This window comes from Crotalus tigris, unplaced genomic scaffold (assembly GCF_016545835.1).
Source record: "Crotalus tigris isolate CLP2741 ecotype Arizona unplaced genomic scaffold, ASM1654583v1 scf7180000017576.4783729, whole genome shotgun sequence".
Lineage (NCBI taxonomy): Eukaryota > Metazoa > Chordata > Lepidosauria > Squamata > Viperidae > Crotalus > Crotalus tigris.
Window position 1 is genome coordinate 4,366,469 of NW_024096487.1, and position 13,168 is coordinate 4,379,636.

The window sequence follows — 13,168 nt, forward strand, 5'->3', positions numbered from 1 at the left end:
TCACTTGTTTGATGTGTATTTATGAAGAACAGTTGTGATGCTGGTGTTGTTGCAGATTGTGATCCTAAATACTGCCTTAGAATACAACTAAAGTTAGATGAAAAGTCTCCCACTTTTGATTTGGGATGGATTCACTCTTGTTACCTGCACAACTATATAGTTCATGTTTCTCAACCTTGGCAGCTTCGAGATGCATGGACTCATAGAATTCCCCAACCAGCAATACTTAAATATTTGAAGATAGTTGTCAATATAGTTCAGATATTTGTCCCTATGAAAGAAAAATTATCAGATTGGTATAGTTGTTTAGGATAGTAGACTAGAAACCAGAAGATTATGAATTCTACTCTTGTCTGATCATGAAGGCAGCTGAGTAAACTTGGGCTAGTCACTCTTCTCAGCCCTAGAAAAAGACAACAGCTAGCCTCTTCCTAAAATGTTTCCAAGAAAACTGCAGGGAATAATCCATTAGTTAACCCAAGCATAAAGAAACTATAATGAATGGTGTTGTGCCCAATGGATCCTTTATAATACGATATATGGTGATATGTACTTTAATGTATATATCATTTGTGTGGAATGGTATAAGGTTTCCTGGCTGAGCAGGAGGTTGGACTAGAAGACCTCCAAGGTCCCTTCCAGTTCTATTCTATTCTATTCTATTCTATTCTATTCTATTCTATTCTATTCTATTCTATTCTATTCTATTCCATTCCATTCCATTCCATTCCATTCCATATTTTCTATTCTATTCTATTCTATTCTATTCTATTCTATTCTATTCTATTCTATTCTTCCATTCCATTCCATTCCTATTCCATTTGATTCTATTTTATTCTTTGTTCTATTCCATTCTATTCCTATTCCTTTCTGTTCTGTTCCATTCTATTCTGCATTCTATTCTATATTCCAATCTATTCTACATTCTATTCTATTCTGTTCTGTTCCGTTTCCATTCCATTCCATTCCATTCCAGCTCCTATTCTATTCTATTCTATTCTATTCTATTCTATTCTATTCTATTCTATTCTTCCATTCCATTCCTATTCCATTTGATTCCATTTTATTCTTTGTTCTATTCCATTCTATTCCTATTCCTATTCCTTTCTGTTCTGTTCTGTTCTGTTCTGTTCTGTTCCATTCTATTCTGCATTCTATTCTATATTCCAATCTATTCTACATTCTATTCTATTCTGTTCTGTTCCATTTCCATTCCATTCCAGCTCCTATTCTATTCTATTCTATTCTATTCTATTCTATTCTATTCTATAGACATTTAAGTGCTACTGAACACAGGCCAAATCACTTCTGAGTAGCTGCAAACTAAGCAAACCATGAACAAATAAAACAAACATATTGATTTTTAAAAATGGCAAAAATTGAATTATTAAAAAGTGGGGAAAGAAATGGATATATTGTGATTAAATTCTGTAAGCAAATGAAGTCATTTTTCCTCATTCAGATGTTCTCAACAAAATAACAGTCTATTCTGAAATAAGTAATTAAAAATAGAGATGAACAGTTATGTCTCATCTTTTTTTAAAACAAAAAACATCTCTCAGTCAGTTCTAAGGGGAAACCATTTAAATTGTACATTTTAAAATTCACCTTTGTAATTAATAAGATGTTGCCGTCAGATTTTCCATCTTTGCATACAGTAGTAACACTAAGCTACTCTTTTCATAAGATGCACTTTTCAGCATCTGAAGACTTACCCAAAAATCCATAAGGAGTTCCTGCTGTTTAGAAATTGGGTTGCTAACACTAAAGAATATGGTGAACAGGTACTGTATAAGGTGAGCATATATTATGGTTATATTACACCAATGTTTCTCAACCTCAGCAATTTTAAGACCTCTGGACTTCAATTCCCAGAATTCCGCAGCCAGGATGGTGGCTAGGGAATTCTGGGAGTTGAAGTCCACATGTCTTAAAGTTGCTAAGGCTGAAAAACACTGTGTTAGACATCCACATCCCATGGAGGTGATTCTTTAAGACCTCATGACCTTCTGACCACAAGGGTTAAGTAAGGTAAAGATACCAAATAAGGATTTAACTTTGCACCCCTTTCTTCATCACCTTGCCTACTCTTAGTCTAGATATTGTTCATCTGGGTCATTTCCCTCTGCTTTTGTTCACTAGCAGACGTGCACAGAGCATGGACACTTGCATACTCCTCCTGATAAGATGTATCTACGGCTAGGTTGTTAGTAGGGCAATGTTGGAAGAAGGAATCTTTGCCTACTTTGCAAGAGTGGTTTCTTAAAGTTTCTTATTTGGCGGAAATGGCAAAGATTTCGGCTTTCTTGAAAGATCAACCGCAAGAGAAGTATTTCCTGGTATGGAAAAAATGGATAGATTTTATACAATATAAGTTGGATATAAAAAAATATTATTTAGTTTTTGAATAACTTATATTTAAAATTGAAGATATTTTATAGACATTTTTTAATTTTTTTTATTTTTTTTATTTTTTCTTTTTCTGTTTATTTTTTCCTTCCTTCTTGTATTTTCTTTTTATATATTGTTGTTAATTTTATAATTTGTTTAATTAATGTATTTAGATTTGCTTATGGTTTATATGTGTTTTAAGATTTTTTTTTAATTTTTTTTTAATTAAGCCTGTATTCAGCTCTGGGAAGGTCGGGGGAGGGTAGAGGAGGGTTGGGAGGGTTTGGGGAAGGGAATTGTTTTGTAAAACTTAAAAATTTTCAATAAAAGATGTATCTAGTTAGTTGCTCACAACATATATTTTCTGCAAATAAATTTCCACTAGAGCTATAAAACAGTCATTGCTCAGATCAAATTCCCACATTCAGAAATGCAAACACAAAATGTCTCAACCTCCAGCACCTTGATCATAAAAGGATATCCCAAATATACTTTTTCACAAGGCATCTGGACTTTCTTGCTTTTCTTTGAAGATGTTTCGCTTCTCATCCAAGAAGCTTCTTCAGCTCTGACTGGATGGTGGGGGATGGAAGGATTTATATCCAAGAAGCTTCAAAGAAAAACAAACAAATCCAGTTGCTGTTTGAAAAAGCATCTTTGGGATAACTAAGACCTGGATGGCTGAGAATCTCCATAGACATAAAAGGATATTACACACACACAAAAAGTCCCATGGTTTATTTTTGGTCATGGGTAGTCTTTACGTCTTGTGTTGGAAGCAGACCATGTATTTTGGAAACATTGAAGCAAATTTAAACGCTGTTCCTTTCATTCATTTACAATGTGATAAAAACCTGCAACATTCAACACAGAGATCATGGAAGTGATCTCGGAGGTCTTCTAGTCTAACCCCTAGGTCTAGGACAATTAGCCCTGGCCACATGACAATGCCCTCTTTACCCCATGACTCCCCCCCCCCCCCGCTGCAGCCAACCCACTAGGCATATTCATGCTCAGCTGGCCCCTGCCAATGGTCCACCAGCACTCATATCCTGCTCCCTTGTCCCAGGTAATTTGCTGAGGGAAACTTGTCCCCAGCCAATTTGCAGTGTGGGACAAGTAGCCACACGTCCCAGCAGCCAATCCATGCACTGAAGTGTGAGACTCTACTTTTCTGTTGGATGCAGTCCTGCTGGCTCAGCTTCCTGAAGGGGGAAAACAGTAAAGGTTTTGTGTGTGTGTGTGTGTGTGTGTGTGTGTGTGCAAACCTGTTTTTTTCCCCTGGCAAGAAGCAGAATGATATGACCTGCTGCGCTTTGTGTGCCTGCAAGGGGCAGTGGTGGGATTCAAATATGTGAACAACTGGTTCTCTGTGTAGATGCCGCTTCTGGAAGTTCATTCTGGACCCGGGCAACAAAAAATTACCAAACAGTTCTGCAGAAGTGGTGTGAACTGGCTGAATCCCACCATAGGAAGGAAGGAAGGAAGGAAGGAAGGAAGGAAGGAAGGAAGGAAGGAAGGAAGGAAGGAAGGAAGGAAGGAAGGAAAGAAGGAGGGAGGGAGGGAGGGAGGGAGGGAGGAAGGAGTGGTGGGATTCAAAGATGTGAACAACTGGTTCTCTGTGTGGATGCCGCTTCTGAAAGTCCATTCTGGACCTGGGCAACGAAAAATTAGCTACCGGTTCTGCCAAAGTGGTGCAAACTGGCTGAATCCCACCACTGGCAAGGAGGAATGACTCGCCCACAAAATGTGAGCTAAGAGTGGGCTACAAGTGATAGGAAAATGGTGGCAACCATACCAACAACACTATGAACTGGGTGGGGCAGTGGCCAGTGTCGCTGCCACTTCTATTCTGGTCAATGGGAGTGGGGTGGCTGGGATGAGGGCAGCACTCAGGACCAGAGAAAGCAAACCAGAGGAGCGATTCAGTGGGTCCCGGCAAGCTGCTGCCTTCCAGATATTCCACACTCTTGCAGGGAGCCCCTTGGTGGGACACCATAGATTCGTGGCAAGGCAGAGGGTGGGGGGCGGAGATTCGTGGTGCTTTTGAAAGATGGAGATTGGCTAATAACAAGAGTCCTTCCAAGCATCTCCAGAAATCAGGAATTTGTTTTATTTATTTATTTATTTATTTATTTATGAGACTTATATACCGCTTTAAGTGCAAGCACTCTCTAAGCGGTATACACCAGTAAGCAATGTATATATATATATATACATTGCCCCCAACAATCTGGGTCCTCATTTTACCTACCCCGGAAGGATGGAAGGCTGAGTCAACCTTGAGCCGGTGAGATTTGAACCGCTGACCTGCTGAACACAGTCAGCTAAAGTGGCCTGCAGTACTGCACTCTAACTGCTGCGCCCCCTCGGCTCTTTTTTCAGTTTCAGGATCAGACTTCCTGCGTTCCGAAGACTATGTCAAAAAACTTTGCATCATACCCGAGTGCTGAAAATAGAGACAACTTATAAAGAAGAAAAGGAACCTGAGATGAAACACTCTGGAATGACCAATTTCAGCCACAATTTCATAACAAAGCCCCCAAGGAAGAGGCATGATAAATGTGAAGGACCCCTCTTGGGAAAGGAACTGTCAACCGTGCCCCGGCCAAGCGCATTCTGTGTAATTGTAGGCAGCAAAAATAACATGAAAATAGTAAAGGAAGCCATTCCCTCAGACAAAAAGAGAAAGAAAGCAGGAGAGAGGAAGGAAAAACCAATCTCAAGGCACACCCCACCCCACACAGGTAGAACTGGATGGAATGACATTATGCATTTGAAAATGTCCAGAAAGAGGTTTGCAATAAATGCTACAATCCCAAAATTATTAGGACTCTGAACACATCACTGCCCTGATCAAATCTGATCCCATTAATTCCGACAAGGAGATAGACAGGGAATTGAGAAGAATTTATAGTCTGGACACTGAAAAGAAGTAAACTGTAATTCTGTTTAAAGCTGCAGTGAACACCTTTTATTATAGAGAAAAGCACTTAGTTTTAAAGCATAGTTAAAACTTAATCTGGTAGGAGGAACTACTAGTCCTCTCGTTTTTAAAAAAGGGAGGAGGGAAACATGGGAGGAAGAGGAGAGATAGGAGATTAATATTGAAATCCCCCAGAAACATCATCCTAATAAGATCAGAATCAAGCTATTCTCCACAGCACCTGAAGACAGGACAAGAAGCAAAGGATGGAAACTAACCAAAGAGAGAAGAAACCTAGAACTGGCATGTCAAACTCACGATGTCACGTGACATCGCGCAACATATCGGGCTGGTTTTGCCATTGCCAGCAATGGGGTGGGCGCAGCTTCCATGTGACACGTCTGGCCCATGGGCCGGCAGATTGACACCCCTGATCTAGAACTAAGGAGAAATTTCCTGAAAGCGACGACAATTAACCAGTGGAACAACTTGCCTCCGGAAGCTGCGAATGCTCCAACACTGGAAGTCTTTAAGAAGAGATTGGACAGCCATTTGTCTGAAATGGTATAGGGTTTCATGCCTGAGCAGGGGTTTGGACTTGATAACCTCCAAGATCCCTTCCAACTTTTTTATTTTTTATTATTTTATTATGATTATTATTTATTTTTATTATTATTATTATTATTTATTATTATTATGGATCATCGCACAGTCAGCCAGATGTTCAGACTGGATTTGGCATTTTGTCTACCTATCGAGTCCTTACCCAGGACCTGGGATAGGCAGATGTGGATGTTTGATGGTATTACAGATATCGTCGCAGGATGGAAGCAGTTCCTAATAAGGCCGCCTTTTGCAATTGACTAATAGCGAATTTGTCAATGCCAATGGTGTTCAAGTGGTGCTCCAGTTGTTTTGGGATTGCACCCAAGGAGCCTATGACTATTGGTACTACCCTTGCTTGCTTTTGCCACAGTCTTTCTATTTCTATTTGTAGGTCTTTGTATTTTGTTATCTTCTCCAGTTCTTTCTCTTCTATTCTGCTGTCTCCAGGCACTGCCACGTCCACTATCCAGACTTTTTTGTCTTTCTTATCGACAATTGTTAAGTCTGGGGTGTTATGTTGCAGGTGCTTGTCTGTTTGAATTCTGAAGTCCCAGAGCAGTTTAATTTTATCATTTTCTATGACTTTCTCTATTTTATGATCCCACCAGTTTTTGCTTACAGGCAAATGATATTTTTTGCAGATCTTCCAATGCACCATTGTTGCTACTTTGTCATGCCGCTGCTTGTAATCAGTCTGTGCAATCTTCTTGCAACAGCTTACCAAGTGGTCCACTGTTTCTTCAGCTTCTTTGCATAGGCGGCACTTACTGTCTGTTGCTGTCTTCTCAATTTTGACTTTGTATGCATTTGTCCTTAAGGCTTGGTCTTGTGCAGCCAGAATTAGTCCCTCGGTCTCTTTCTTCAATTTTCCTGCTCTTAGCCATTGCCAGGTTTTATTATTATCTGCTTTCCCAGCTATTTTTTTAATATTGGCCATGTAGTGCTTTGTCTTCCCATGCCTCTATTCTGTTCTTCATTTGGTCTTTCTTGTAGGCCAGTTTGGTCTCTCCAGTAGTTAGTAAGCCTTCCTGATATACTAATTTCAGTGCATCTTCATCATTGTTCTTCAGATATTCTTCCAAAGCCATTTTTTCTTCTTCAACCATCTGATGTACTTGTAGCATTCCACGCCCACCTATTTGCCTTGGTAGATAAAGTCTATCAATGTCACTGCGTGGATGAAGGGCATGATTCATTGTCATTATTTTTCTGGTCTGCCTATCCATTGCTTTTAGTTCTGCTTGAGTCCAGTCCACTATTCCAGCTGTGTACCTAATGACTGGGATTGCCCAGGTGTTGATTGCCTTTATGGTATTTCCTCCATTGAGTTTGGACTTTAAGATCTTCTTCACTCTCTTGATGTATTCACCTCTAATCTTTTTCTTGACTTCAGTGTGCTTGATGTTGTCAGCTTGAAGGATACCCAAGTATTTGTAGTATTCTTCCTCATCCAGACTCTTAATGTTATTTTCGTGGGGCATCTTGATTCCTTCAGTTTTCACTATTTTTCCTTGTTTGATAGTAAGTGTGGCACATTTGTCCAAGCCAAACTCCATTACAATATCTTGGCTATATATACGGACAGTGTTGAGCAGCGATTCTATTTCAGATGATGTTTTTCCATACAGCTTCAGATCATCCATGTAAAGGAGGTGGGATAGTCTAGCAGATGTTTTTGATGTTTGATAGCCATGTCCTGAGTTATTCAGTATTGTTGACAGAGGAAACAGTGCAATAACAAATAGTAATGGTGATAATGAATCTCCTTGAAATATTCCTCTCTTGATATTAACCTCTCCCAGCTCTCACCATTGATCTGCAACTGTGTCTTCCATTGTGCCATCGATCTTTGCACAAATTTTCTGATGTTTCTACTGACTCCTGTTATTTCTAGGCACTTTATTATCCAATCATGTGGCAGAGAGTCAAATGCCTTTTTGTAGTCAATCCATGCCACATTCAGGTTGGTCTTCCTTCTCTTGCAGTTTTCCAAGATCATTTTGTCTATTAGGAGTTGATCTTTTGTTCCTCTGCTATTGGGGCGGTTTCCTTTCTGCTCAGGTGGAAAGAGATTGTTTTCAACTAGATGCTGTTGTACTGCATCAGCTACCACACCAGTTAGTAATTTGAAAGTTGTTGGTAAGCAGGTAATTGGCCTGTAGTTACCTGGTGTTGCCCCTTTTGCTGGATTTTTCATTATTAGGTAGGTTTTCCCAGTTGTTAGCCACTTTTCAATTTCTCCTCCTTGTAGTATATTGTTGAACTGTTTGGCAATGAGTGGGTGTATAACAGTTAGATGTTTCAACCAAAACCCATGCAGTTCATCTTCACCTGGTGCTGACCAATTTTTGATTTTCTTTGCTCTTTTTTCTACCATTTTTGTTGTTATTACTAGTTCTTTCATTTCAACTTCTGTTTTATTTGCATCCACCTCTTTTAACCAAGCCGCATCCTTGTTGTATTTCTTTGGGTTATCCCATATCTGCTTCCAGAACTGCACTGTTTCTTCCTTGTCAGGTACTGACTGATTCCTTGCAGTTTCTCCATTGATGGATTGGTAGAAACGTTTCTGATTGGATTGAAATTGGAGGTTCTGCCTATAGTTTGCAATTCGAGCTTCATATCTACTGATTTTCCTGGCTATAGCTGTTATTTGTTGCTTTATTATTTCCAGTGCTTCCTTGATCTTCCTTGTTTCTAAGTGGTATTTCTTGATTAGGTATTCTTTGGTCTTCTTGTTCTTCAGCTTCTTTTCTTTCATCTGTTCTAGCTTGCTTGCATGTGATCTTAACTTGCTGATCTTATTTTCTAGTCTAACCTTCCATTTTTCTGGTGCACTGTTTGTTTGTTTTTCTTCTTTGTTGATTTTGCATCCCAGGTATTCAGTTATAACTGCAGCTGTGCTGTACATTAGTTGGTTTGTTTCTTGCAGTGAATTGGTGCTTATACTTGCTATTGCAGTATTTGCATCTTTTAATGCTTGTGCTAGCTGTTTCTTTGGAACAAGCTTCAATGCAGGTAGCCTTATTCTGTTGTTTTTGTGCTGTTCTAGATGCTCAGTTATTCTTTGTTTCAATTCTTTTATTTCTTTAGTTAGAGGGTTTTGTTCTTCCTGAGGAAGAGGTGCCTGGTTTCCAAATGAGAACAGTTGTATATCTCTACTGGATTCTTTCACGGCCAACTCCCCCTGGTTTGCCTCTACATTCTGAATTACTTCTTGTAAGGCTTTGATTTCTTTGCCCTGGGTAAACCTTTGCAGTTCATCCAATTCTGTTTCTGTAAATACTTTATTTCGTGTTATAAATCGGCGTTGATCTGCTAGTCTCTGTTCTGTTATTTCTGATTCTGGATGTTGTTCTTTCCAGAACTGGTGCATTCGTTTTAGATATCCTCTTCTTGTTGGACTTGATCTGTAGTAACAGATCATTATTTCTTTGTTTTCCATCACTGTGTATCTGCGACGGGTAAACACCTTTTCTTCCAGTAGTTCTGCAGCTGCTGGCCCTGGTTGCTCAGCCAACAGTCCTGAGTCCTGTAACCCATTTTTCACCAGATATCCAGGAACTCCAATATCTAGCGCGGACCTTGTTAACCCGGGCGACGTCCGAGCCGGTATGGCATTCTGAAATTTACGTCTCACCATATTTTTTATGGGAGAGACACTCTTTGTCTGACTCCTCTGATGAGACCTGTCCAGTATGGTTGAACCTCTGGCATAGCTCTCATCTTCCTCAGAGTACACAAGCCCCACAACCACGTCAAGGTAGTGCCTCACTGATTATTATTATTATTATTATTATTATTATTATTATTATTATCTGGGAGAATAATTGCATGACAGATAAGGATTAGTGGCTTATGCTTCTATTATATGAAAACAAAGTGGCTAATGGATTCCCTTTTTGGGATTGCAATACTTGTTGCAATTGTCAATTTGCAATTTGTCTCTTGAAGGCAGTTCCAGCCATCCTGGGATTTCATCCACCAGTTCTAGCAGAGAAGCACTTCTTGATTCTTCCAATAATTAATGGCCAGGAGTGGTTTCTGCACACAGGTAGATGCCTCATTTGGTTATTTATACTACGAGGCACACGCCATTTTTTTTAGAATCAGAGAAGGCTATGCCCATTGCTTTCTGAAGAACCTTTGAAGGACTTCCTCATGTGAATCTGCCTCAAAATGGGCCACTTCTTAAAGGTTTGGCACAATCCTACTAAATAACCTAAGCTCAACAGCTCAAAACCCTTAGAGGTCCTTGGTGCTCTCTGAGCTTGCTTGTTTTCTTGCAGATGTTTTATTGCCCTAACTAGGTAACATCATCAGAGCTAGTCATCACTAGCCCTGAAGATGTTACCTAGTTAGGCTAATGAAATGTCTGCAAGAAAACAAGCAAGCTCAGAGAGCATCAAGGACTCCTCATTTCAACCCTGGGTACAAATATTCTCCATTTAGGTACCTCAACACCCTAATAGATCCCCTCTTCGCAGGAGTTGTTCAACTATCATCATAAAAAAAAAAAAAAACAAGCAAGCAATGGGCAGAACAACTTGTCTCTCTTCCACTCTTTGCTCTTAGTTCTCTTGATGATGTTGTTTTTGTAAGTCATTTCCACTTCATCTAGCATGCTTCAGTGAGTCCAAACCAATGGCCTTATTGTCAAAAGAGGAAGCAGTTGAATAAAAGACTTTTGATAAGTAAAGGCCATCAGATATGGTCACCCTCACCATCATGTGAGTTCAGGTCACTGATAGATAAGAGAGCCTTTCAATTATCAAGAAAGCTTCTAGACCTCCAAAATTTACACACTCCCCTTATCTGAATTACATTGTAGTATGAAATCTAAGGAGTGAGTGGATTCTGGTGTTGCTGATAATACTGATGTGGGAACTTTGGGCTTTGATGGGTTTGGATTTTCTGGTGTCAGAAAGAGAGGGCACAAGTTTGAGTGCAATAACTACATCTTGTCAGTTCCAGTGTAATAAAGAGGTGTGCAAGACTGTTCTTTTCCTTCCTTTTAATCCAGGTTTTTTCTTTGCCAGACCTATATGCAACTTTTGGTACTGTCTCAGATTCTGGTTTGGTGTCATTTGGGGAACTGTGTGTGCTCTGTTAGCAGTTATAATATATCATGGAATTTGTAGGCTCCTCATCTTTATCTTGATGGTGTTGTAAGTATATTTTTGCTTCCTTGCAATTTATCAAACCAATAAATTAAGGCCACCAGGTTGTTTTCCATCAAAAGGACCCTTGCTACTCTTGGAAGTGTTTCAGAAGGGATTATCTTTGAAATATCTTTATTGAAGAATTATAAAAAAAGGCATCTGATGGAGGACTATACAATTAGCTTAATTCTATTTGGGACTTTTCAGATATAGAGAGCCAGATAATATTTGAAGACATTCACACCTTCTATTGCAATACCAAGCACTGGAATGCTTAGGATGGTTTAAGTTGCCACCAGCAAAAAGATTCCAAACGTATGCCTGCTATAAAGTATTAGAGTACTAAATCTGGCTTCAAGCTTGGACAATCACTGGAGCAATTCCAAATTTGTGCTGCCATTTAAGTGGTCCTCTGGATTTATGCCACTCACGTCTGATAGTCCTTATAGAAAGAAGCCCCTTTGAGTCCTTCTTCTGTGATGTTAGAACTTTACACAACCTCTGCCTTTTAGCTTCAATTTGAACTCGGATGATGGAACAATTGTGCATGATGCAACAGAAGCCTCACATTTCCATGTAAATCAAGTAACAATAGAGGCATTGGATTTGGGCAATGAGGCCTGGGGATTAAGATATTAAAATTTGGCAGTGGAGCTGAGTAAAGTCACTTAGAAGAACACCAAGGACCAGAAGAGCTGAAGAGCAACAAGATGCATCTTCTTTTAATCTTTGCTTTGACTTTTACGCTTTCTGCACAACATGTAAGACTAAATTTTGTGGGTTGAATGAGCCTTTCAGCTGGGGTGCCTGCAGATGAAATGAGCTTCTCTACATGCTTTAATTACACATTTCTTTATGAATGGATTCAAAAATCAGGCAGAGAGCTTCGAATCATCTTTTAATCATCAGAAATTCATCTGTATCCGTAGTTCTGAATTCAGGTTGGCATTCTGCTTTCTGCGTTAGCTTTTTCACTGTTCAACTTAGTATTGGAATCAGAGATAACCTTTTGTTGAACTTCTGAATTGGATCAATATAGAAGGCTGAAAATACTTTTGGTTGAAAATATATTAGTAACTGTGTAAGATATGGGAAGAGTTTGGGGTAGAGTATGGGAGAGAGCAAAATTCACAAATTCATTAGCACCTAAGCTGCATATCATATTATATTACCTATAAACATCTAAGGAACCTTAATATTTGATCATTAATTTACATTTGTGTCAAGGCTTATTGGCTACCCAAAAATCTTTACAGTAATTATTTTTTTTACTTGGATATATCAACACAAGGAATACTTGGAAGAAGGGCTGCAGTACTGGAAGATGTAGTGGACTCTGACTAACATAGGTGGTAATAGGAACAAGATGTAGCATTTTCTCAATTTGTACTGGAGAAAACAGGAAGAAAGAGAAGGAATGAGGTAAAGAAACCTTGGATGACGCCTCTGTTGGGTTATAGGCACTAGTGATTGCTTACTCAGTCCCAATGCCGGACCCAATTCCAAATCAGGTTCCTGAGGTGTGTCTCAATCCCAGTGGATTGAAACAGAGGTAGAAATGTCTCTTATCATCAATAGTATATCACAAGGGACACATCAGATTAAATGTCTTCATTTTTGGACCTAGCCATGTCTGAATGAAGTCATACTGACTTATGAGCATACAATATACTGTCTCTTTGTTTGATTTCCATTCCTTTAGATCTAGTATTTACAAGATTTCTATCACAAGGGTTTTCTGTTGCAGGCATATTTTGAGAAGGAAGAAGGGAACTTTGAAGTTGCCCTAGATATCAGTTTGAGAGACAGCAAGCATGTAAATCCAGAACGTTCCTCCTATATTCAAATCTACTTCGTTTTCTCTTTTAGCAAAAATAATGACTGTATTTCTAAAATGTACACATGTATCTGCATGTTCCTTCTCCTCATCTTGCTGGTGGTGTAATTTCTCTCTGTTTTACAAATGACTACAAGAAAACCAGTAATCAGAAACTGCACATCTGAGAGGCAAAAATAAGGATGTTTTCTTGTTTTCTTTTCAGGGTAATAATGCAAAGTATATGGTAAGTAGCATAACACTGTC

The 13,168-nt window shown here is 39.1% G+C and overlaps 1 protein-coding gene across 20 annotated transcripts in view; it reads left to right on the top strand.

Moving 5' to 3' along the window:
* The first annotated feature begins 11,739 nt into the window (after positions 1–11,739).
* Positions 11,740–13,168, top strand: part of LOC120315267 (keratin, type II cytoskeletal 1-like) — a 34,807-nt gene continuing 33,378 nt past the window's right edge. For 14 of the 20 annotated variants that reach the window (XM_039359334.1, XM_039359352.1, XM_039359379.1 and 11 more), the window contains exons 1-2: positions 11,740–11,846; positions 13,128–13,148. In XM_039359334.1, coding sequence (XP_039215268.1) covers positions 11,796–11,846; positions 13,128–13,148 — 72 coding nt within the window. In that variant the 5' untranslated portion in view covers positions 11,740–11,795. The other 6 variants (XM_039359475.1, XM_039359484.1, XM_039359424.1 and 3 more) reach the window with 4 other exon arrangements.